The sequence below is a fragment of the Micropterus dolomieu genome, linkage group LG02 (genome assembly GCF_021292245.1).
Source record: "Micropterus dolomieu isolate WLL.071019.BEF.003 ecotype Adirondacks linkage group LG02, ASM2129224v1, whole genome shotgun sequence".
In the NCBI taxonomy this organism is placed as follows: Eukaryota; Metazoa; Chordata; class Actinopteri; order Centrarchiformes; family Centrarchidae; genus Micropterus; species Micropterus dolomieu.
The window spans coordinates 7233611-7259230 of NC_060151.1; the positions used below are offsets into that span (position 1 = coordinate 7233611).

The 25620-nt window shown below is 44.6% G+C and overlaps 2 protein-coding genes across 3 annotated transcripts in view; both read left to right on the top strand.

Moving 5' to 3' along the window:
* wu:fb95e10 (cell surface glycoprotein 1) overlaps window positions 1-22612 on the top strand; it is a 30776-nt gene extending 8164 nt beyond the window's left edge. The window contains exons 2-6 of one of the 2 annotated variants that reach the window (XM_046072125.1): window positions 5747-6478; window positions 7865-7943; window positions 17840-18039; window positions 18254-18804; window positions 18853-22612. In XM_046072125.1, the coding sequence (XP_045928081.1) occupies window positions 5854-6478; window positions 7865-7943; window positions 17840-18039; window positions 18254-18804; window positions 18853-21516 (4119 nt within the window). In that variant the 5' untranslated portion in view covers window positions 5747-5853 and the 3' untranslated portion in view covers window positions 21517-22612. Of the gene's footprint in view, window positions 1-5746; window positions 6479-7864; window positions 7944-17839; window positions 18040-18253 lie in introns of both variants that reach the window. The other variant, XM_046072118.1, reaches the window with a different exon arrangement.
* A 113-nt stretch (window positions 22613-22725) lies between these two features.
* Window positions 22726-25055, top strand: LOC123984924 (alpha-protein kinase 1-like). Its single transcript, XM_046072189.1, has one exon. The coding sequence runs from the start codon at window positions 23880-23882 to the stop codon at window positions 25035-25037; it is 1158 nt and encodes a 385-aa protein (XP_045928145.1). The 5' UTR covers window positions 22726-23879; the 3' UTR covers window positions 25038-25055.
* Window positions 25056-25620: the final 565 nt, after the last annotated feature.

Below are 25620 nucleotides of genomic sequence, written 5' to 3' on the forward strand. Positions count from 1 at the left end.
ACTTAACATTTAGCTCAATAACCCACATTGCCGGTTGTTAATTTTAATCTGCATTATGAATCACAGCTACCCTTTGCACTATTTTCCTGTGAGCAGTTCTTTAAGTCTATCCTCCTGCTGTATTTTAAACAGGCATGTTTGGTACATGTGCACCCTCCCCTGCACACACACAGTAGTAGATTGTACAAAAAGGGGGTCAAAGTACCAGTTTTCTCTTTAAATATGCTGATGACCTCATTATTGAAGAACGGCATGTTTGTGTCTAGACAGTGAGAAAAGCTTAGATCCCTCAGTGGAGCTGGATGCCTTCCAGTTATTGACAGTATAGACTGTTGTGTGTCGGAGACACACACACACACACACAACTGTGAGCGCACACACATTTTGTTCATGTCCCTGTGTGGGTATTAGGAAGGGATGATGCCTGGGAGGATGATCTCACCTTGCAGAGCTGGCTTGGCCATCATTAGCTTACTGCTTGAGGCCTATTATGTGTAATAATAATGACAATAAATAACAACACAAATAAACTACATGGCTTTTGGCCAAAAGCTAACTTTACAAAACGTCTTAAAATACAAAATCCTTTTAATGAAAGAAAAACAAGAAAGGCACCTTTTATGAGATCTAATTAAAACTTTAAGAAATAAAACATGTAAACTACATACACAAACAACAAGAGTCATTTACTGGTCTTTCGTGATCTGGTGCTTTGACCGCTGCCTTTGGTGTTTGTGTGGCTTAGTTATTGTGTGGGTTTCCTTTGTTTTCAGTGACTGTGTAGCTCACCATTGGGGATTGCAGAGAATTCGGAGTGGGATGCTGCCTGGAAGCTGCTACCACATGACTCTGACACATTGTGAAGGCCAACAAACACATTTTTGCAAAGTCAACTACATTCATAAGTTTACAGTGAAAAATCTGCCAAACCTGGAGGAAACCAGCTCAAGACTCCCACTCTACTTCCATACTACTCTGTTCAATCTCCACCCTTTGTTTTAGCTAAATACGGAGGATCACAACTGCAGCCTGCTGAAGTAGTTATTCTCCTGCAGATCCTTTGTTCGCTCAGGCCACAGGAGGTCAGGACAGCTGACCAGCTGCCTGGTCTGAGTTAGGTTGACCAGAAATTCTCAACAGATTAACCCATTTTATGTTCTGAACATTTCACACAGTGCACAAGTGTTTCGGAACGGACCTAATGTAGCAGACACAGCCATCTGTCTGGAATCTGCTGCTGGAAATGTGCACTAACTCAAAAGCCATTATGTATCAGGTCATTTAATACATTCTGTCCCTGATGGGTTGAAAATGCCAGCTTCTGAGTTGCGGCCTAGGTTGTAGCCATGGCGGGACCAAAGATGGTGTAAGAGGATTTCTGGGAGCCAATCCGTGTTTTCCCTTGATGCTCGGAAAAAGTTGGTTCTTAGTATTAAACAGTCGGATGGAAGAGGAATTTTACTTAAGAAAAAGACTCTTACTCTGCCTTTTTAGGTTTATTCATATCAAATTGGTAGAATAGAGATCTAATACTGAATTGGTCCACCTTAAGTATTACCACTGGAGGAATGTAATCCCAATGTAGCATTATGTAATGTAACATATGGTAATGTAAATCCACTGTCAGGAGCTGTGGTTGAGGTGCGAATGAACCAGCACCTTTTTGTTTTGGTAAAGCTGCTTACTTGTTAATGGAGAAAACTAGGGTTATGCCACACGGCACTATTGTCCAATTGTATGAATGTGAAGCGGGGTGGATAAAAGAATGCTTTCTCAGCTAAATTGTCCATTGATATGTAGAATAAAATGATTATTGAGAAATTTAACCCATTCTGAGAAAACATGGTTCAGCAGTGTTTGGTAACATTATTAAAATAAACATTATTAAAGTGAACATTTTCCAGCCTCTGAATATGTATGGTGTTCAGCTCTCACCCCGTACGTGTTTTTTTTTTTTTTTTTTTTTAGCAACAGCTCTTTATCCGTTTCAAAGTGAATAACTCTTCAATCTAATTAGGTTTAATGAAAACCTATAATGGCATTAAGATAATGATGTTTCAGTTGGGAGTGCTGCAGTAATTGGGGATGAAATTCAAGATAATATGAAGCTGTGGGTACATGTTGAAGAAGACTGTGCAGTAAAGAAACAATCATGTGAAGTCCAAAGCCTTACAAATGGAAAAATACGTATTGTAGCTTATGGATTTGTTCAGATTTCTTTATGGTGGTCACAATTACCAAAGCCCAAAGAAATGGTAGAAAAGTAAAGTAGGAAAGATGCTACAAGATAAAATCATGGTAAATGTATGTACAGGGTCACTGGGGCTTTAAAAGCTGAATGCCAGGGTGAAAAATTAACTTTGGCAGCAAACCAGCCATGAATTCTTTACCATCATTTCTGTTTACATGGCTGCTGAAATAGTGAAAGTGTTTCGATGGGTCTTAAATCCTGACCCCACCTCCAGTTTCTGTGGAGGGTGGATAAAAAGTATGTTCCTGCCCTGGTTGCTAGCCTGTTTATGCTTACCACTGACTAATGTTCCTAATGACGTGGAGCCGGGTGAGTGAGCAGTAGAGCCAGAGAGAGAGAAGTGCACTCTCACAGCTGTCTGGAGACATGCAGGAGAGAGACATGTTTTTCTGGCTGTGGCCGTGCAATCAGGATTTATCACACACACACACACACACACACACACACACACACACACACACACACACACACACACACACACACACACACACACACACACACACACAAGCGTGGGGTACTTTGGAGAGGAGCAGTGAGATGAACAGCCTGGCCAGATGCTTTAGTTTACTGTGGGAACAGCAGAGCACTGGAGGCTGAAGGAGAGAGGAGGGAATGGTGATTAGACATATTTCCTGGTTCACTGCTTGGTCGAATTAGGTCACAGTGTAAACTATACAGGGTCTTAGTCAAACAGTGATGTGCTTGTATTAGAGATTTAGGAGTATCAAGTGGGTGGAGTTTGATTGTCCTGATGCAGTTAGCCCAACAAATCCTGTGCCCAAAGTGATTTAGAATAACTTCCTGTGACCTGTTTTGGGCTGTAAACAGTACTTGACACAACTGTAATTGACTGTTCGCTAAACCCGTCCCCCAAACAGCAATTGTCCAATCATAGCTTAGCAACTGCAGTTAGGCACAAAGGCCCCTCAAATCTTGTTTTTTTTTCTCCATATGTCATGACCTCTACATGAATCATCAGCTGTCTTTATACAAATAAATAAATAAATTAAATCTGCCCCCCTATTCCGGCTCCATACCTTTCATACAGCGTGGCAAGCCAGCATTTTGGCGCAATACTCCCAGAAAATACTGCAGTATGAAAGCGCCTATCAACTGGTGTGGATGCTGATTTTTTTAATTGAAACATGTAGCTTTAGCTGCAGTCTTTCAGCACGATATCGCAGTCATCAAGTGCATGGTTAAGACCCATTTACAGGGTTCTCAATTTAAAATCTAGAAACATTAAAAAGTCATCTAGAGACAGCGTTATGAACCAACTGATGGAGCTAATGACAAGTTGCCTTTGTCTCTTTGTCCGGGGCCTGTCAAAAATGATAATTTAAGTGATAAATTTGCCGCTATCATTATTGTGAACTGCATTATGTGCCTAGCTAAAGGGGGTGGGGTTAGTCAACAGTCAATTCCACGATTTTCGGTTTTCTTCAGCCGCCTGAAAGTTAAGTGAAATATGAGTGCAGAGGATAAATGAAATGCAGTCTGAACCACAGTGTGGGACTCAAACAAACTCCCACTCTCACTGTCTCTATTCCCTCTTCCTCACACACAGCAGTGCCCACCCTCTCTCCTAAAAGCTGCGACTGGTTGTGGTTAGTAACCTCATTAAGCCAACTGTCCACATTTTATAGCCTCACTGGCATTTAGAAACCCCTTGTGACTGAAGGGTGCGGTATGAATCGGTTCTTGCAGCTACCCGCTGTCTCCCTCTCAGCCTCTCCGGTTGTTTTGGGTGGCACTAGCTGTGTGTATCTCTTGTTGTTTGGGATGCATGGATATTTTTTGCTCAGTTTCTCTCTCTCACCCTCTGGCCCTGCTCAGCTGCTCCGGCCATCTGTGCAAAGGCAAACAGAGAACAGAGGGATGGAAGGAGAGCGGTAGTGGTGGGGGAGGAAAGACATCGAGGAGGGGAAAACGTTTGGGAGAAAGGCAGGATCAGTGGAGAATGAAAGGAGGCCTTTTGACATGTGAGATTTAGTTTGGAGGATGAGTGAAGGATGACGGAAGAGGGGAAAGAAAGATGAGGAAGAGTGTGCGGGATTTGTTTCCAGGAAGCTTGTGGCATAAAGATGATGTCTGTCCTCTAGAAATAGGACAGTGAGTGTGTGCATACAAGTTTAGGTCAGTGGAAAGTAGGATGACTAGTGATGTCTGGATTTTAGAGTTGGACCAGCAAACATCAGCCAATAGTGAGCTCATTTTACGTCTCGTTTTTTCCCCCTGTCTCTTTTCTCCCTCTGTCCCGTCGTCTTTCTGTTCCCATGCTCCACAGGGCAAGCCTCTTCCTCTGGGCCGGCCTTTGTGTTGCCTCAGAGTTTGCCTCACCACTTACCCTCCTGCTCAGCCGGCTCCTCGCTCTGTTTGTAAACTTTAACAAGCCAATTTCCTGCTACCCTTCCCACCACCACTTCCCTCTCTGCTTCTCTCAAACTTGTAAAAAAAACCTATGCTGTTCCTCTCGTCCTCCCATTTAAAAGTAACTGAGGAAAAAACAATAAGAGACAGTTGTCTTATATTGATGGAGACAATGTATGATAGCTTGGATTACAGACGGCTGCCCTTTATCAGGCCTCATATGATTCATGTCCCACTTCTTGTCCTCAGTTGCTCATGTCTCTGACTGCTCTGTTTGTGGGTCGACCTTTCTTTGGGTTTATTGTATGTGCCTTGACCCACTTAGCACATACACCCAAGCCTTTTTCATCCTTACCCTACTTAGTGTTTCTCATCCATATGCAGGTACTACAGGTGGCACTGACTGTACGTGTGTGTGTGTGGAATTTGCGTGCTAAAGCTTTTTGCACTGTCTTAAGTGTACTATCCCAGAAAACTAGTCTTCCACACTAGTGACTCTGATGCCATTTTGTACCAAAGAAGCCAACCCGTAGCAGCTACTCTGGCCAAGTGTGTCACTGAGCTTTTTAGCATCACAGAGGGGACCATTTGCCACTGCAGTTGGCATTGAAATTAACGAAGGCTATTTGTAGAATGTGTTGTTTCTACAGTAGACATGTCTTCCTCTACCCCTTCTTCTGTGATGTCTGAGACAGTACACACTTTCAACTCATCTAAAAATGTAGATCTAATTGTTTATCCTAAGGTTGCCCTGGACTTATTAAGCTGTGATGTGTTTTTGGAGCACCTTTGTTTGTGCCTATGTCTTTCTCTATGTGTTATGTTGTCCTAGGTAGGCTTCAGTCCTCCCCTGGGTTTATGCAGCATCTCAGTCTCCTATAAAAAGTAAAAAGGCACATCCTGTTCCATTTATGTCCTGCAGTCAATATGCCTGCTGATTCTTGCATAAAAGTATTTCTCTGTGTGTGTGATGCTGAAGCTGTAAGAAGGTACAAGCCTTCGCTTTATCTGACTCTTAGACATTCCTGGGGCTCTGTCTGCTGATCAGAGAGACAGCTGCTGTTCATGTCTGGTCTTGCTGTTGGCTAACTGTGCTGTACTCTATATTGTCCTGTCTCTCTGCAGACTAGAACTTGCTATCTCCAGAACACCTGTAGACCTGTGGACATCCTGTGAGATTTAAGTCAGTCAGCCCTACCCTGCTGAGACGGACCACTACCACTCAAGGGGAGATGAAGCCGGATGGGGTTGTCACGGCAGCGCTGGAGCCAATGGAAACGTTGGAATCCAATCCAGTAAATGAGGCAGCACTGGCCGTGGGACAGGAGCCCAACCAGGCAGCCAGTCCAGAAGAGGACAAGATGGCACAGCAGCCTGTAGGTGAGACGGGCCAGGTGGGACCCCAGGCAGACCAGGCCAAGGAAACCCCAGCTGCCAAGACCGGCAACAAGACTTCAGGAGACTCCAAAGCCAAGACTACAAACAAAGCTACGGCCAAGACAAAACCTGGTACCACCAACCCAACCAAGACCACATCAGGCTCACGGCCCAACACAGCCCAGAGCCGCCTCTCAAATGGCGTGTCTAAGCCCCAGACCAATGGAGTGGCTAAGAAGACCCCGCCTGCTGCAGTCAAAAAGAGCACCCCAACCACGGCACCCTCCAAAAAACCAACAGGACCGGCCGCAGCCCCAGCCTCCAAAAGCAAAGTGGGCGAGAAGAAAGCCACAGGGGCTGTCCCTGCCACCGATGGCACAAAGTCAATGACCGGAACAGCAGCAGCAAAGAAGACGCCATCCACACCTGCTAATGGTGTCAAAACCAGCACCACTGCAGCAGCTGCTAGAAAGCCCCCAGGTTGGTGAAAATGTTAGCACAAAACAAAAAGTTGACATCAGTGCGAAAACTTCAGTCCAGAATGTAGGCTGTCTGGCAAAAACATTCACAGTAAGTCTAGCATGAAATGTTTTCCCAGCTCTAACACTAATGAGGAGTGTTCATTGTAATGTGATAACATGCGGATAGATGCACATAGGATGAATTCAGCACACATATTAGACATGCCAGAGTGGCTGATGCTAATGTAGAAATGCATCTGCCCTAAATACTTATGACCTACAGTATGAAAGATATGTCTACCTGACCTATATCCTCGACGTATCATACTATATACTAGGGCTGCAACTACCGATTATTTTCATTGTCGCTTCGTTTTTGGGTTCAGAAAATGTGGATCACTGCTTCCCTAAACCCACGTTGATGTCTACAACCAAAAGATATTCAGTTTACTGTCATTGAGGAGTAAATAATCCAGAAAAAAATTACATTTGAGTAGTATCTGTGCAAAGTTGGTCACTAGGGAGGTGTTTTCACATTCCTCTACCGAAAGGGGAGACGTCCATATATTTCCCTAAAATCTGAGATTCAAATGAACCCCGGGCAAGCAAGGTTTGGTACCAAATTTGATAGCCAATCACTGTCAAGCAAATGCCACTGGCATAGAAACCTGAAACCTCCAGCTCAGAGTAGACACTAGAGAAGTGTTGACCACAAACATGGTAGAGTCTGCAGTTTCTGGATGTAAACCGAACCCTGGAGCTTCCTTCCTTCTATCTACTATGTAATAACAATGGGACATTTTGAACGCACTGTAACATCGCAGCAGGTAATATTTTATGTTTCACAGCCACTAACGCTGTGTCAGCTAGCTAACAAGCTGAAAAACAACATAAACAAATATAAGATGCTAACCACACTTAACATTCTGTTGCATCTGCTAGTCACTGATTTTTGGTGCACAACACTCCTGATCTGAGTCTTCATCTGCCTGAGGCTCAACATGGCTGAATCTCTCCAGTGTTTTCCCCCAAAGCCAGCCATCTTTATGCACACCGCTCTTTCACATGTCAGCCCAGCGCAGTCACCGGTGGTGGCCGTGTCACTCATAGATCCAAAAAGAAAGAGTAGATGTGCTTCCAGCCCTTTTTCAGAGAATTTTTAACTTTTTATATGGGAAAATGATAAATAAAATATTAATCATGGCAGAGTATTTTTAGATACTGTACAGCTTGTCTGGAAGGGAACTTACTCATGACTGATGAAGCGATTTTGAAATTGTTGGCATTTAATTTAATAGTACAACTAACTGATTAATCAAATAATCATTGCAGCACTAGTATATTATACTATACTATATAATACTTTTTTATTGTTCTTTACATATTTCTCTCTCCTCTCCTACAGCTCCCAAGCCTGCCTCCGCAACTCCCACCAAGCCTAGCTCTGCTGCCTCACCCAAGCCCCCTGTTTCTAAGACAACCAGGTACACCATTTGTGGAGTGTGTGTGTGTGTGTACGAGCACACACAGGCCTGAAAGAGATTTTCTGTGTGTCTGTAGAAAGCACAGGCAGCTGTCTATAATTGGTCTTCTTCTCAGACATCCTTCTAAGTGGGCTCCGTTTTATTAAAAGCCATTCCAGTGATTTGCGAGCAAATCAGCAAATTTGCTGATTTGCGAGCAATTTGCTCCTGAACAGCAGCAAATCCAAATAAATTGCCAAATAGATGAGAACTGGGAGGGGGGAATAAGTTCAGCATTATAAAGCTGCTCAGTGCCAAGTGAGAAGCAGTTGGTTCAAAAAGGCTTCACTTGGCTACAGGTTCAAAGAAGACCCTGTTAAAGAAAAGCCACCCTGGAGGAATGAGGGACAATGATCCCCCACATAGGGGCTTGGAAGGGCTGGGTATAAGTAGGCCAGCAACCAGCCAATGTCAGAGCAAGCCTTAGAGGAATGCCTCACAGGGTTTCAGCAGAGAAGCATTATACAGCAGCATTATTAATAAAACAAGTTTTGGGAAGGAGCGGGGTTTAGAGGGAGGAGGATGAGCAGTTGGAAGAATTAATCGAGAACAAGAGAACTGTTTTTGTTTCTTTAGAGTGAGAGCTTGTGTGTCTGTATACCAGCATGTGTGGTCAACATGTGTTCCTCACCTGAATCACACTGTGTGCATGGTGCTGGGTCCTGAGGTGACTTGGCGATGGACCAGGAGTCCAGGCTGAACGAGGCCTTTGTCTGAGACAGAGATGATCATGATCAGATAGAGCTTTTGGAAGCCTGACCGTGGGCCAATCCCACTGCCTCTTCCTCTTGTTTGTTTGTGTTTTCTTCGTTACTGTTATGCCACCATGGTTTATGATATGATGTGTTATGTCACCTTGTTGGTATGTCTGTGTGTAGACACATTGTTCAGTCAGATGCACTTGCGTCAAACAGTTAACCCTCGTAGCAAGAAACCAGGAGAATAACCACACACTGCAAGAACCCCCAGGAAGATGCTTAACGGGATAGTTTAACATTTTGGAAATTTGCTTTCTTGCCAAAAGTAAAATGAGCATATATGGTTACCAGACTGTCAAATATGAAAATTGGTATTTGGCCTCAGAGATCCAGTAATCCATCTGGGCTAAGAGGAACAGAGCATGACTTACATGATGTCATCACAAGTATGATTTTTGTTTTTTTGGCATCTTTCCCTATTTTCTCATTTATTTAGTCACTGCCATGAGACTAACATGACGTATACACTAAGTTGCGAGTCACTTGCTTCCACCTGACAGAAAGGTGTTTCAGGTGATGATGCCTTAAGTCCCCCACCTGCCTCCACACCCCACAAGCAACGAGTAGTAGTTGGATTGTGGGGATTACACTCAGATTACAGCTTTATACAACAATTGATGTACAAACATCTAATTAAAAAGCATTACACAAGGGCACTCTGGTAATCACAGCTGCAGAACACAATGTTCATTGTGCTACCTGAACTGTTATGGTGATTTTATTCATAACCTTCATCATGATCAGCCAGTTTTCTGTAGAACATGAACCCCCAGCTGTTCTTTAAATTTAAAAATCAAATCAGCGAACCCAAATGAATGCTATCAGAGTTCAGATCAACACTTTAAATTGTAAATACTGTTGGTATTTTAACAGCGACAGAATAGTTGTTGACTATTTGAGTAGCATACATGTAATCTCTCTCTCTGTCTCTCTCTCTCTCTGTCTCTCTCTCTCTCTGTCTCTCTCTCTCTCTGTCTCTCTCTCTCTCTGTCTCTCTCTCTCTCTGTCTCTCTCTCTCTCTGTCTCTCTCTGTCTCTCTGTCTCTCTCTCTCTGTCTCTCTCTCTCTGTCTCTCTCTCTGTCTCTGTCATTGGTAAAGGCATAGTTTGGTATGAGGTACTTGCTCCGCTCATTGCATTACTTGCATTACTACATTCGATAGAATGTAGGTTTAAGGGACTTTCGAATGCGCCTCACTTTTCAGACCCGGAGGTTCCCGCTTGGTCAGAACATTGGAAGATCAGTCTGAAATCAAACTTCACATTTCTAAAGTTCTTCAAACTTCACATTTCAAAGATGGCACGTGCTTGTGTTTTTCCGGGCTGTGCCGCTCTACCTTATTTGGAAGTGAACGGATTCCAGTCCTCAGGGGCACCAAATATCTCAGTAAAAGGGCAGTTCTTAAATTTTGCCTTAAATATTTTCAAAATAGAGAACAAGAAGAGCTTGAATGGGTCAATAGCCCCTTACCACCCCTCATTAGTGAAGTGGATGCCCGGCTCGTGCTCCCACAAAGCCCTTGTTTTACTCGTCAAGTGACATGCTGGCTTTTTTTTTTTTAATAAAAAGACTAATGAGCTCTGTTGGTAACACGCCAGGTAAATCTGTTAAAAGAGTGAGCTGAAAACTAGCTGAGGCTAATATTGTAATCAGGGTAAGATTGGATTATTAGTGTTTATCTAAGCATGCACTTTTGATGCAGTATTTTGTGTTGTTAGTGTGAGTCAGTAAAATGTCTTAAACACTGTGGATGTGAAGGCTAGAGAAGGATTTAGCTGCAGTAGATCAATCCCCACGAGAGAGGTAGAACCATTACTGACATTAGGCTTCTCTGACAGCACCATGTACCCTTGTAGGCATACTTTATTAATTCTGTGTGTGTTTGTGCACTTAAGCATTTGTATGTGTGACGTGCTTTGACGGGGCCATACATTTCTGCTTTAATTAGATTTACACCCTACCCCCAACACACACACACACACACACACAGACACTACACAGTGGGTCTCTCAATTTACTCAGTGTTACTGTGAAGCTCAATTGATTTAATTCCATCTGCAGCAGGTTCCAGTTATCAGACAAATAAAAGTGCAGAGCAAATGCAGGTTCACTAAGTGACATCAATCTAATTTAAGGCCACTCACATGGGGCTCCTCCTATTCAGCTAGAGGTTTTAGCTAAATTAAATTAGGTTTTTTAGTTGTTGCTGCCAGTGACTCTTAGCTCGTTCTTTGTCAGGCAGGTTTTTATTTTTTATTTTTAAACAGACTTTTGACTGCTTTGTATATAAAAACCTTTAGATGTACACTTTTAGTTGAAAGAAAGATAGTCTTTTCTGTCTAGACAAGTCTAATAGTCACAGCATTTCACCACTTAAATAACTATCTCCCTTCACACAGTGCATTTTACCCGTCTATGAAAACAGCAGCGGGTCAGTGAGGGTGTTGATAGTCTCCTCTATAGGAATATATTGTTTATGCACCATAGGCTATGACCGCTATGTAGTGAAGTGTACAGCTAAAGTGAAGATGTTGCTGTTTTTGTGTGGCATGTCAGCGTGTGCGCCCACAGCACACGGCCTGTGACAGCGAACATTTGAGCCGGATTAATGTGCAAATGGAGAAAGTAGAAATCATGGTGGGTTGTTTGAACATTACGTCTAAGCATGCTGGGATGTATACTAACAGTTGAGGTGTCAGCTTGTGTACATAAATGCACCAGTTTTTGGCTTCCTTGGGCAGCTCCAAAGATGATTCCTGTCCAGTTATGCATTTCTAATTGGGGATTGGTGTGCAGCATGCAAACTGCCCAACAGGACAATATAGCACATGGTGCATTCACTATATATATGTCTCAGTGTGTGTACATATGTGCTGCTCATGGACGCCTGCATAGTAGGAGCAGTATGTAATTAGGATGCAGAGCATGTGTTCATTTGCTGGTAAGTCAGTATGATGTGGAGGTAAAGGGGGAAGGAGCTGCGGCATACGTGCTGGCCTGCCGAACACGTAGTACATGCGCATGTGCCGCTGAGCTGCTTTTTTCCTTTCTGCCCTGCTGTCTGCAGATGCAGCAGCGTGAAGTAAAACAAAAATGGAGGCAGTGGAGTATGGAAGCTACATGGCTGAATAAGTCATGTGTCTCTGCTGAGCGTCCATCACTGCTGTCAGAGATACATGGAGACTGTGAGGGCGGTGCATACATTTGTGTGTGTGAGAGAGAAAGAAAGATGCAGAGGTAGAAAGAAGAAGCTGAGGACCAGAGGGTTTCTCAGTGTGAAACGGAGTGAAACATTGCCCTACGTTAGATCAGAGGACAGAGCAAGGGTATTCAGTCCTTACTGTACAACCTCAGAGGAGGAAATGGGCGATCAGGTGGGTTTCCATTTTTGCTGTCACCTTCCTGCCATCCACTCAGCCACCCATGTTCCCACATTAGTCATGCTGTTTTCATTACTGAGGGTCCCTCAGTGATGATAAATTTTTATTGCAGTGAGTTGAACACAACCCTCCTCATGATCTAACAAATTACTGCTGATGTGTGGTGAGCGGTAGTCGGGCTCCTTGCCCCAGACACCATTCGACAGTCAAGCATGAAGCAGATGACATGTTGCGCAGGCTGTAAATCTTCCGTCCTGCTATGGGTGTGGCCCATCACTGTGATGCAGTCTTCCGCTGCCATGATTTTATAGATGTAGCCACAGAGCCAATTACCAAATGGATTTTGAGGAAATGAGTCAGATGGAGGAAAGAAAAGAGGGGCAGAAGGAGGTGTATATGTTCCACTGTGAGACAAAGGTTTAAGTGTGCAAGGGTGTGTCTTTGGGTGTGATCAGATATAATGGAAAAACAAATTTTGGAAAGCAGTGTTTTTTTCTCTCTACCAGAACCACATAGTAGCTGTTCTATTTTCAAACATAAGCTGAACGTGTGAAAAAAGATTTTTTTAAATTGTCTCAATATTCCTTCTCAAACTAATTTACCTCATTGCATGTACATATATACCCATGTAGGGAACATTTGGTAATGGAGTGAGAGAAAACTCTGCACTTTTCCACCCTCACTATATAGTGATTATTCTGTGTGAATTCTTAATTAGCTGCATAGTACAGTACTCTTCATCAGGTTGAGGTGGAATTGTATCTACATGAACATTGAGCTCCTGGGTCTGCACTTTATGCTTTGCTGCTGCTGCAGAGCAGTGTGGCAGGCTGGCAGGTAGACACCACCATGGCTTAGTCTGAATTCAGATCAAATCAGGCTTTGCAGCAATTAGCCACAGGGTTGTGTGGCGGTGTGGGCGGGTTTATTTGTGCTTTAGAGTGTAACCACTGTGAAACAATTAGAAATATAACATTTTATTTCTCTGAGTCATCAGCTCTCTCTCTGCCACCGCCCCCTCTCCTTAGTCACTCTCTAGATCCCTCGACTGTTGCTGTCTCGCTTTCTTTGCAAGCCAGACACAGACGTCAAAGCAGGGTACACGAAATAAACCAAGCAAGGACATAACTGGGAGAGTATAGTTTGGGCCATGAACTCCGCTTCATTGATATTCAGGCTGACTGTGAACAGTTTGACCGGTCTGATTACCGGATCGGTGAATTTTAGCTGGGTTTTGGCATCCACTACGCCCACTATCGCTGCAGCCTAAACAGACTAGCCCCATTCAAAGGAATAGGAGGACTGGCATTTTTGCCACAGCGCCTGATTTTGTCTAAATTCAACCTTATGGCTACCACAGTGGGTTCCTTGCTCCTATTGAACCGTAGAGGTACATTAGGAAAGGAAGAACAAGAAGTCAGAAGAAAATTTAACCCAGTGTGACAATGATGTTCGTTTTGGTGAAGCTGAAGCGTGTTGTTCGGTGAGTAAAAAGCATACATACACACAACGCTTGTGCACTGGAGGAAAGGGGGCACCGGAGCTCCACCCCTTTATAATTGATCTCCGGGAAAGCGCATCAATCCTGAGTAGTGGCGGTGGTGGAGGGGGACACACATACTCAAGATTGGATGACCCGGGTACTAATTTGCATTCCCCCTTTGAAAAGAGAGTAAACCAAATGTATTCCACTTGTGTTTAAACAGGCTGCTGATGAATTAGAATAAATAAGACTTGTTTTAAATAACATAAGCAACGAAGCAACACGATGGCGCACAGCGTTTGGCTCGATTGGTAACTAACATGTGATAACACACTATATGAAACTATGCACTCATATTTGCTTGACTGACACATTGAATACGGCATCAATTTAAATGTAATTTGTCCTGCTGTTCACCTTATTTATGAGAATAAATTGCACTGTATGCAAGTATTGATAATATGATTCCCGATTAAACACATTTGAGTTATTCTTTTGCAGAAACAGATATCTCTGTTTGTGTTTATTATCCTAAATCATGGTTCTCTTTGTGTGCGCTGCAAATGATTTATTGCGCACTTCAGGGAAAATCAGTCAAACGGGTCTTTGTTTATTCAGAAAGGCTTTCATCTGTTTTGCAAATTAACTCATGTAGTATTAAATTATATTAACTTTTTTATTGGCCTACAATACTCAGGATGCCTCAGAGTTTGCGTGGAGGACTGCACATTCTCATGTCAAGATTGTTTTTTATAGATCACAACCTTTGCTTGGGAAGTGGCGGACGCACGTTTCCAGCCCTGTTTTTAAATTTTATAAATGAGGCCCCGGGTTGAAGATCCACCCTCCATATTTCTGGTGCTTAATTAACACAGCATCAGCTTTAATTTTCTGCTTGTCTTGAAAGGAGGGAGGCCCTTCCGCCATAGTTTGTTGCCTTTGCTGCGGGGAAGATGTCTGCCTGCATGCTTGCTCAGCTCCTGCTTACTCACTCGCTCCTTTGATGGTGCATCTGATTATTTAAATCATAGCCTGACTCTTGTTGTCATTGGAACAAAGCAGCACCAGCAGGCAACCATGTTTTTACACACAGCGATCCTTTCTCTGCTCCAGTGATTGAGGAAATGCGTAGCTGCAATAAAGCTTAAATGTTATTAATATTCCTCAGGCGACCAAAACGAACTATTTTGCTGTTTGCTTCAGTGCGCCTCTAGCAACTAACAGCCAGAGTCCTCTGATTTTTCAGCTCCAGTGCATTTCTGGGCTGTCTGCTCAACATTTGCTTTAACCCCAATTTAAAGTGTTGTTTCTCTCAGCAAGGCCTGTGGTGAAATGTGAACAATGAACACAGTTTTTTTTTTTTTCCCTACAAGCTGCCCATTGAGTTAAATGTAGACGCAAAGCAGCATCATTTAAAGACTACAATAACTCTTAGTCTTCTCTGTCATTCAGCTGACAGTGAGCTTAATTACAAAATAAATGGAGGCTTGAAATAATTCAAGCGTCATTTTATTACTGTATTCAGGCATTGTCATCATAGCCAAGTACTGTTAAACAACTTCTGACCTCAGAACACAAGGCCTTAATTTACTGTGGCCTGCTCTCTTAAATACTGTAAATTGGTATTCAACTGTGCAGACTGCCTTCTTGGATAAGCAAGAAGAAGATATTGATATAAGATAATGTGTAATTGGATGAATATTATCTGTCCCTACCCCCTTCCCATCTCTCTCTCTATCTCCCTCCTCTGTCTTTGTCTGAGGCCTGTTAATTTCCAGTGCTCTAGAAAGCAGTCCTGCCTTCTCGGATTATCCATATTCCTTTTAATCAAACAGATTATTGTGAATATCCTCTCAGCATAGTTCGACTCTAGTACCAGGTTCTGTATCTTTTAATTCTCTCCCTTCTCCTTTGCCTGTAATTCTTTTGTCTTTTACTCTCTAATTCAGGCAACGCTGACTCCAATTTTTGTAAGAGCTTATTCTCATTTCACCTTTTGGCACCTTGTTCATTGGCGAACAATTTTAGGCTTAAAATCTTAACATCTCACTCATCGTTACCCAATGTAAGCTTAGGACACATTAGAAATCTAACAGAGAAGAGAAGATATTTTTAAATGAAATGTATTTGCTCAGACTTAACTGTCTGACTGAAGTTATTTATTTATTGTTAAAAAAGGTTTTTCCCTTAGCCAGCACTGCATTTCAGCATAGGATTTAGTGCAACTCTTTGCCTGCATGTCACCACTTGGCCAGATAATCATTTTCATCTCTCTCTGTGTCTTTTATACTGTCTCTACTTCAGAAGCATGAAGGTCTTTCTTGTGCTACAATAACACGAACAAGTTTACTATCAAATTTCCTCATCAGCATTTTCCGACCTGTCTGATTTTCCAGTAAACATGGTCAGCTCTAAACACTGTAAATCAATGAGTCAAGCATGAGTCTTTCAGTTTTTCTGCATAGCCAGAAGGCTTTTATATTAGCATAACCGCACTGACATGATCCAACAATCTCTGTATCAGTAAACACACCTTTCACTACCCCAAAGCCAGTTCTAAATGACTGTAAAAGCTTTGTTGAACTTCTGATGTGACCACACCCCTATTGTGTTGCCACCCGTTGCTCCCTGGCCTGAATCTTATTTCATGTTACCAAACCGTGTTCCATTACATTTGCCATGTTGTGAATAGCACACACTACTTCATTGCCCTTGTACAATGAGTGTGCTTTTAACACAGCCCATAGTTCCAGCTGGGGGATTTGGAGAAGTTATTTTTGTTCTCCTTTCAGTATTAAAGATTAACATGGTCCCAGCCATCTTCGCTCTCCCTGTTCTCGTTCTGCCAGTGCTAGCTCAATTCTTTATTTAGAATCAGGCAGTTAGTGTAGCGTGGCCCATGAGATTGCACACCACAGCCCTGTCAGGACTACTAGATGTAGGTTACTTCGCTCAGCTTCTGGGCCAGGCAGGCCGTCAGAGCAGGCAGGCTGATGCATACTGCCCCAAGTGTCAATCCCTTGCGCGGAGTGGGTATAGACAAGAGATCAGGGACAAGGTTGACTGCGGTGGAGATGCCTCTCTGGGGTCCGTTGTGACTCACCTCTCAAACGGCTTCACTTCATAACCCTCAGGGGAGTTTGTCATGGGGTTGTAGAAGAGCGCGCTGGGCCTGGGCCTGTTGTTTCAGATGGTGACAAACTAAAGACAGAATTGAGTTATTATTATTTAGAAAATGCAAATTCGTCATGGCATGCTAATGGCTCAAAGTCTGTTACAATCAATCAAACTGTATTTGTACAGGTTGGTGCAATTCAATATGCTTAACTGAATGAGGTGATAATTAAACAAAATGAGTTAATTCAAGACTGCACACAGAAATTTTTATAATAAAACCAATAAAAAAAAATAAAAAATAAGACCGTAAATAAAATGAGTAAGAGGGAATTAATTCAATACACGATAATAAAAAATAAATAATACATTCTAATCAAAAGCCAGGCTAAAGAGGTAGGTTTTAATTTTCTGTTTGGAGATTAGCCTAACAGCTGCTCTCAGATCCTCAGACAGACTGTTTCAACGGCTCGGAGCATCAAAACTAAAAGCTGCCTCATTAAAGGTTTTTTCCCTGCATTTTGGAACAACTGACTGACAAAGACTCATGCCAGGCAGGTGCAAGTAAAAAAAACGAAAAACAATAATCAGAATCCATACAAAAATTGATTCACAACCAATGTAAGGACTTTAAAATAGGTGTTCTCTCTTGCTTACAGATGTACCTATTAACAACAACCGTCCATCTTCTCCTTGTGCCTACATCCCACTGAATTGATTTTTTTTGTCTTGCAATCCATGCAAGCCACCTTGCGTGTGTTTGTGCTGGCTCTTAGGGTGACTAACAAGTGAGAAGTCAAAGTCTTGCTCCCTGTCACAATCATTTGGAGGCACTTAAAGCATAGTGCTGACCAGCACATGGTCAAGGAAAGACCTGTTTGCCCCTAGCTGTGAATGGCTTAACAGTCAACAACACTTGAGTCACCTTCAATTAATCTTCATCCCTTGTATTTTTAAGTAAGGAAACCACCATCTTATTGAGCTCACTCAAATATGTCTTTCTCATGGGGATTTTGATGATCGCCTAATGAGAGATATTTGAAAAAAGAGCATTGTTCTCTTCACCAGATCTCTATGCTGTAGTTCCTCTCAGTATTTCTCAACCCTCTTCTTTTTCCTTCAGGCCTACAACTGGCGCGTCAGCATCACCTCGTCCTGCCACTGGCTCAACCCGGCCACCCACTACCAGCACAGCCAAACCTGCCACCCCTAAAACCTCCTCCACCGCTACCAAGCCTGCTGCCTCCAAACCAACCTCCACTACCCCCTCTGCTGGCAAACCAGCATCACAAACATCCAGAAACACAACCCCTGTGAAAAAAGGTAAAAATAAAACATTTAAAAAAAGAAGATATAGTCATGAGCAGGGATGCTGTTTGTACAAAGTTAAGTTTGTTCCACATCCTTAATTTTAAATCAGGGTCGTATAATGTAAATGTATCTTTTACAGAAAGGGTTTTATGTGCATTATAATAAGCTGTAGTTTAGTTTATCTAATCATCGTTTAACTATTCCTTGTGTTGTGTTCCCCCCCCAGATGTTACCAAACCAGCCACCCCAGCATCCAAAAAGCCTGCAGAGTCCCCCCTTACTCGCCCTTCCTCTACAACGAAGTCTGCAAAACCTGAGACCCCAAAATCTGCTTCAAAATCAGATGTCACCACCAAAAAGCCTACTGCTAGTAAGGCTGCAGACACAAAGACACCCAACAGCTCCAAAAAACAAGACAGTAAGCCCACACCTTCCAAGGATGCTACCAAGACCCCTGGCTCCAAACCGGCTGCCACCAAGACCTCCAGCCCCAAGAAGACTGTGGGCAGCAGCACCCCAACTCCTGTGAAACGTGGCCCCAAAGCTGCAACAGTTGCAGAACCTGTAAAGGAAATAGCTGCTGCTGTAGCTGCTGCTGCAGCTATTGCTGCGGCAGCAACTGTCATTGCCGGACAAGAGGAACCAGAACCTCCTGCAGGAGCAGCTGTGGAGCAATCTGCTGCACCAGAACTGATGTCCAGCCAGACTGAAGCAGTACAAGAAAAATCTACAGACCCAACACCAGAACCAGTCTCTGCACCAGTGTTAGAGCCCGTGCGAGAACCAACTCCAGAACCCCTACGAGAACCAACTCCAGAACCCCTACGAGAACCAACTCCAGAACCCCTACGAGAACCAACTCCAGAACCCCTACGAGAACCAACTCCAGAACCCGTACGGGAACCGACACCAGAACCCGTACGGGAACCGACACCAGAACCCGTACGGGAACCGACACCAGAGCCCATACGGGAACCGACACCAGAGCCCATACGGGAACCGACACCAGAGCCCATACGGGAACCGACACCAGAGCCCATACGAGAACCGACACCAGAGCCCATACGAGAATTGACGCCAGAACCTGTGCGAGAAATATCTACAGAGCCCCCTCTAGAACCACTATCTCAGCCATCAGCAGAGCCAGGTCTAGGAGCTGATCCAGTCCATGAAGCAGCCTCCAATGTTCAGCTGTCAGCTCAGATGGACCTTTTCAAATACGAGGAGTCTGCCAATGACTCAGTTTCTTCCCTGGGAACTACTGTCATGTCTCCTCCTTGTTCCCCACCAGGCCCTGTTTCCCCCGTCAGAGAACCGCATAATGCCTCTTCTCTGCTGGACATCCAGTCTGATCCCTGGGACAGGAACCAGTCCCTGGCTCCATCTGACTTTGCTCCCCAGAGCCTAGTCAATATGATGAACTCCCAGACAGAAGAGGAAAAGGAGAATAAAGAACAGTTTGAGGCACAGGAGAAAATGGAGGAGGATGAGGAGGATGAGGAAGATGAGAAAGAGAACCTGTTTATGCCTACGTCCTCAGCTCCATCTGCAGAGGCCTTCAGTATGACGATGGCACAGCCTCACTTGATGGGTGCCTCGCCTGTGGATGATTTCACCTCCAGGCACCTGATCTCCCCTCATGAAAAAGAGGAGGCCCTGGAAAAGGCTGATGAGGAGATAAATGAGGACGACGATGATGAGGAGGAGGATGAAGATGAGGAACAGAGGAGGCTAGGCCATCTGCCATCATCCATGGTCACTGACATGAGCACATCTCAGCCCTCTGAGGAGTTCCAAGTCAGGTCCTCAGCCTTTGGTGGTTCAGCAGGGTGGCACGGTGACGACCTGCTGTCTGGGATGGACTCTGAGGATGTGAGCAGCTGCACCAGCAGTCGGCAGCAGGGAGTCTCTGACCTCAGCAGCACCCAGCACACTGCCATACTGGAAGGCACCCAGAGCTCAGACGCCCTGGTCGACTCGAGCCTCCGTGGCTCTGAGGGAGACGGTAATCTCATGGGTTCTCCCAACGTGGAAACCCTGGCCAACGAGGAAGAGGAAGATGAGGATGAAGAGGACGAGCGGGTGGATGATATGGACCTGAGTTCAGAGAGAGCAGAGGAGCATCAGAAGGTGTTCCAGCAGCAGGAGCACGATGAGTACGAGGAGGACGAAGATATAGAGATGCACAGCGAAGGAGTGACAGAGAGCTGTGGGAATGTAGATGAAGATGACTTCAATGAGGAGGAGCGTTTAGACAACCTCAATCGCTCTGGTCCTCCACCATGCGTCCCCCCTTCCTCCTCCTGGGGCCAGACCAACCCCTTCTCTGATCCCTGGGCTCAACCAGCCTCACTGCGCGCTGTCTCCTCCCCCAGCCCAGTTTCTGACCATGGTGCAGCTGAATCTGAAACGCCCACCCTGTCTCCTGCCCAGGCATGTTTGGACAGGAGTGCCCCTTCCTTTGCTCCTCAGTCAGAGCAGGAGCCCCAGCAGCATCAGTCAGCCCCTGAGGAGGCTGACGACGTCCTACTTGCTGCCCAAGCTGAAGGCATGACCCAGCCCAGCACTCTGAGTGGCACAGCTCTGGCCGCCCATAGCAGTAGTGAGACAAGCACACCGGAAGAGCTCCGCGACTATGACAGCAGCTCTGGGGTGGAGTCCCGTTCAGACAAACAGCAGACCCCAGTGCCGGCTTCAGTCCAGCCTGACATGGAGCAGGACCTGGGTATTCACTTGGAGAAAGGTGATGGAGAAGAGGAGGAGGCTGAGACACTCCCTGCCGATGAGGTCCTAGGAACAGGGCCTCCGACCGCTCCAGCATCCGCCCCGTCTTCCCCCTCCACCTCAGGAGACGAGGCCAGCGACACAGAGGGTGAGATGCAAATAAATGACCCCGAAGCACCGGTGACGATGGATGAGAGTGCTGGATTTGAGAGCCCTCCTCCAACCTGTAATCTGCCCGCTCTTGAGGAGGATGAGGAGGCGGCGGACGCAACAGCCGGAGAGGGCGAAGAAGACGGAGGTGGGGCCACGCCTCAGTCCGCCAACTCTGTGGCATCTTACGGCTTCGACTGCACCACATCCAACTCCAACGCCCACTCCATGGCTGAGAGCTGCGGAAAGAGCCCAGGGATCTTCTCGCTGGAGAATGAGGAACAGCTGCCAGAGGAGGCCAAGGACCCCTCCCTCATCAAGGAGCTGACGCTGACCTCAGCTGCTGCTGCTGCTGCTGCCCAGGCAGAGGACCTGCTGGGCAGACCCGTGGACCTGATGCCTTTGGGTCACCCAGGGGAGAACCAGCCCAGTCTAGATGAGCACCACTACTTGTTTGGGGGAAAGATTGCAGCAGACCACCTGGAGGAGGTTGATCCGTTGGAGCCCAGTCACCATCTTGGGGCCCAGGAATCTGGAGACACCGGTGACAGCCAGCCACCCTACTACTCTACCATATGTGATAAGACTGATAGTTTTCTGGCAGGTAACGTATAAGTCCCTCCTATTACCCCTGGAATGCACCTTTTCCCCGCAACCCTCCCCCTTTACCTGTTGTTCGTTTTCTCTCCAGTTGGCTTAGATGGCTTAGAAGAAAAATAAAGGAGAGCAAGATTGTAGGAAAAGATAAAAAAAAAAATGAACAAATGAGACGGGGAAAAAATGACTGTAGCAATTTTTAAATGAAGCCTCCCTCTTTCATACTGTTATGGTCATGGTTATGAGTGTATGGCTGAAACTCCTTTATGTACAATAGCTACTACCATTTTCTAGTAGTATGTTCTTTTTAAGTAACACTGCATACTCTGTAGCCCCTGATGGGGTACTGACTGATTGGTCCAATGTGACCAAAAAAGAAAAAAAAAAAAAACACAACAGATGGAATAAAATGGACTCATTGTGTATTTATCCTACTGTTTTTACCGAACAAATGTCAATGATTTTTTTTGTTTTGTATTTGCTTTTTTGTTGGGTTTTTTTTTCTGTTGAAACCTGGTCCTCCCTACCCTGTGTACACACGCTTCATGTTCAACAGCACCATAGCGATAGTCAAATGCTCCTTTTAAAAGTTTGTGTTGTTGATTCAAGACTTTTTTAGCTATCAAAATAAAGGCTAGATATTAACACGGCTGTTTTGCCCTTACAGATTTGTTGCGGTAGGTATGGGAGTATTAGATTGCAGCTGGTGAAGTTTTTAATGTGTGCTTCAAGAGGTGCTACGCTCTTTGCATAGGTTGTTAAGGTATATAACGTGCAGTCACGTACAGTATGTGTTTCAGGCATTTGGTTTTAAGTGGCTAAGCTTTGAGCCTCAGTTAGCTGATCATTTGTGTTCCAGAAGAGACTAACTTACTAGCCTTTTATTTGTGATGAGACCCTGCATTGTCCTTCATCGCTATCACAGTTGAGCTTTACGCTGAAACATTTTCATAGTGGGCGTTTGGTTTACTATTTCAACAGTATATTGCATGTTTAACTAACAAGACTGTGTACTACCTTGACTTTGAAACAATTCTACACTAGACATGTTCATAAATGAATGGTTCACACTAGGTTATCTTTCAAAATTCCATTAAAACATCATTGCAAGGCATTTTGTTCCTGTTTCTTATTTTCCCTATGGATCCAGCATGCCTGAACTTACTGTCCTTGTGTTCGAGTCGCTGTGTATTTGTATGTTTACACATCTAATTTCCCATGGTGTGTCCTCCTCTTCACCATGAGAATAATCGGTAAACAGGAAGTGATGCAACATTGTACAATGGTGTTGTATCGAAAAATGGAATTTTGATCAAATCCATGAGGGAATCCAGATGGTGTCCCAGTGCCCTGTTCTCCAGCATGCATATGCCTTTTCAGACTTTTCAACTTCACATTCAGACCACATCTTTGGCAAGTGGCGCCCACTTACCCTGTGTAGGTTTCTTGTAAACATGTTAACAGTCAGTGTTTTTCACCTGGAGGTCTGACAAACTTGTGCAATTTATTTCCCTTCTTTTTTGCCTTTGGTGGTGCATTCCTACATTTGCTGGTGCGTTATCGCCACCAACTGTCGATCAGTCAACACACTCGCACAAACAAAACATTATTTACCCACTATACATTTCTCCATAGCACTACTGGTGGTACAGTAATTATACAGGAAATACACCTTATACCTATCAAGGTTTTTACACACAAGAGCTTTGAACACTTTGAAACCTACATGCATCCTCCTGAAACAGCGCCTCTTTGTACGAGCCACTTGAATGCATCTGAATGTTGAAGCTCAAGAAGACCAAACACTGTTCTCCCTTTCATGCATTGTTCCTCTGACCTGCCTGCTCCCTTTCATCAAAACCCTGACATGGGGAAAAACACCCCAGACCCCTGTATCAAAACCTCACACAACGCTTTGATCGTTTTTCAAAATTGTTCAAGTATTCGTGACACTCTGCAAGTCCTGTTTCAGGTTTGTCTTTTGGGACACCACTGCTTCCCTTTTTTTAAAATAAACAGTTACATTGGGGCACCCAAAATAAATATTTATGTTTTACATTTATGCCATACATTACTTTAGTGTAGTCACTTGTGATGTTTTTGTCGTTATGATCCCCTATGTTTTCATTTGTCTCCTCAAATACCTGTTGTCTGTACTGCACTGGGAATATATGGCTGCTGACTTGCATGATAACCAACTTATTTAAAGAGGATGAAGCAGCAGATATGAGTGTGGTATCTATGTACTGTAGTTTACATTATTAAAGCATTCAAAGGAACATATTTTAAAGAAAATGCAACTTCTGAGAGAAAACATCATGTAGTAACTACCTTGTGATTCGTTCCTGTTTGCTGTTTTCTAGATACAGTATTCCTGTGTCATGGATGTCACTTTATTTTATGAGCCCCTTTATTTTTTCGTTACACCTTCACCCTCTTGTCAAAACTATCCTGAACCCTCTTCTTCCTGGTCCCTGTTGTTGTTCCACCCGTTCAGTTTGATGCATGCATCTCTAATAGATGCACCAAGTGATGTTGACTGTCTCACAGGAGACGAGAAGACAGACGAAGCGGATGAAGATCACAAGCTGCAGGCACATTCGCAGGAAGACAACCGGAACCAGAACCACACCACCACTGTTCCTATAGCCAATGGCCATTACTTGGCATTGGTCCCAGGCAACAGGAGGCCCATTGATCCGACTCTTGCAGCACGTTTTGCCAAGATCGCATCCCCGCCTCTATTGATAGAGACAAATGCTGACAGCCACACTGGTGGAGAACAGTTAAGGAGGCTGGAGCAGCACCAAGAGAAGCTGAGAGAGATGCAGCACCGTCAAGAGCAGGAAAGGCAAAAGAGGCAGTGGCTGGAGGAGGAGCGGTTGAGGCTGGAGCAGCAGAAGCAGCTGGAGAAGCAGCGCAGGGAGCTCCTCCAGTTGCAGCTGCAGCAGCAGCAGCAGGAGCACCGGAACCGCAGGCAGGTTCTGCAGTGGCAGCTGGAGTTGGAGCAGCAGTACCGCATGCAGCAGAAACAGATCCTGCAGCAGCAGCAGCAGCAGCAGCTGAGGAGGAGCCCAACTGGAGTCATGCTCTCCCCATCGTCAGGGCTCTGCACCATCTATGAAGCCATGGAAACCAGCGATGAGGAGGACGAGGCCAGAGGAGAGCGTAACAGGAACACACAGCTGGTAGGGAAGAGGGTGCTGTCCTCCCAAAGCGTCACACAGAATTTCCAGAGGCAGCTGCGTCCGTTGCCTCCGCAGGAACTGGAATGGAACAAGAAGGTGGACATGGTCCAGCAGCTTATCAACCAGACCTTGATGCTGTCTGGAGACAGAGGCTGCCCTCCTCTCCTCCTCCTGCCTGTGGGGACAGGGGGCACCTTGAGTCCCTTGGAGAGCAGCATGTGGCCCAATATGCTGCCCCAGTTCAGCCCTCCTGCCGCTACAGTCACCTCTGTCAGCAGCTACTCCCCAGACAGCCAGGGCAGCTCCCCACCTGGAGACTGGACTGTGGTGGAGGTGGAGACCCAGCACTGAAGACAGCTGATTAACAAGTTGATCAAGCAATGAACAAATCAATAAATAAATTAAAGAAATAGATTGACATTTTGAAAGATACGCTTAGTCGCTTTCTGGCAAAGAGTTAGTGGGGAGAGAAAATTAATACCACTCTTTTGTCTTTTGTACATTCAAAATGAAGCTACATCCAGCAGCCAGTTAGCTTAACTTAGCATAAGAGAGGGAAACAATTAGCCTTGCTTGGTCCAAAGGTAACAAAATCCACCAACCAGCACCTCTAAAACTCACAGATTAACATGGTTTAACTTGTTTGTTTGATCCATACAATACCAATGTGTCATAACAACAAGTTATGTAGACGTTAGCAGGCAACCAGCAGAGACTCCAGGAAGTTTCTGCTCACAGCCAAGAAGAAGTCTCGCCCATAATGAGTTGTAAAACCACCTGTTAATCAGTGAGCTTTAGAGGTGCTGGGAGGTGGGCCAGGCTAGCTTTTATCCCCATTTCCAGGCTAAGCTAACCAGGTGCTGGCTGTGGCGTAATATATTTAACAGATATTTACATTTATTCATTTAGCTGACGCTTTTATCCAAAGCGACTT

Bases quoted from the DNA above. Each gene is read 5' to 3' on its own strand.
- LOC123984924 (XM_046072189.1), top strand. From the start codon at position 23,880: ATGGATGTCACTTTATTTTATGAGCCCCTTTATTTTTTCGTTACACCT.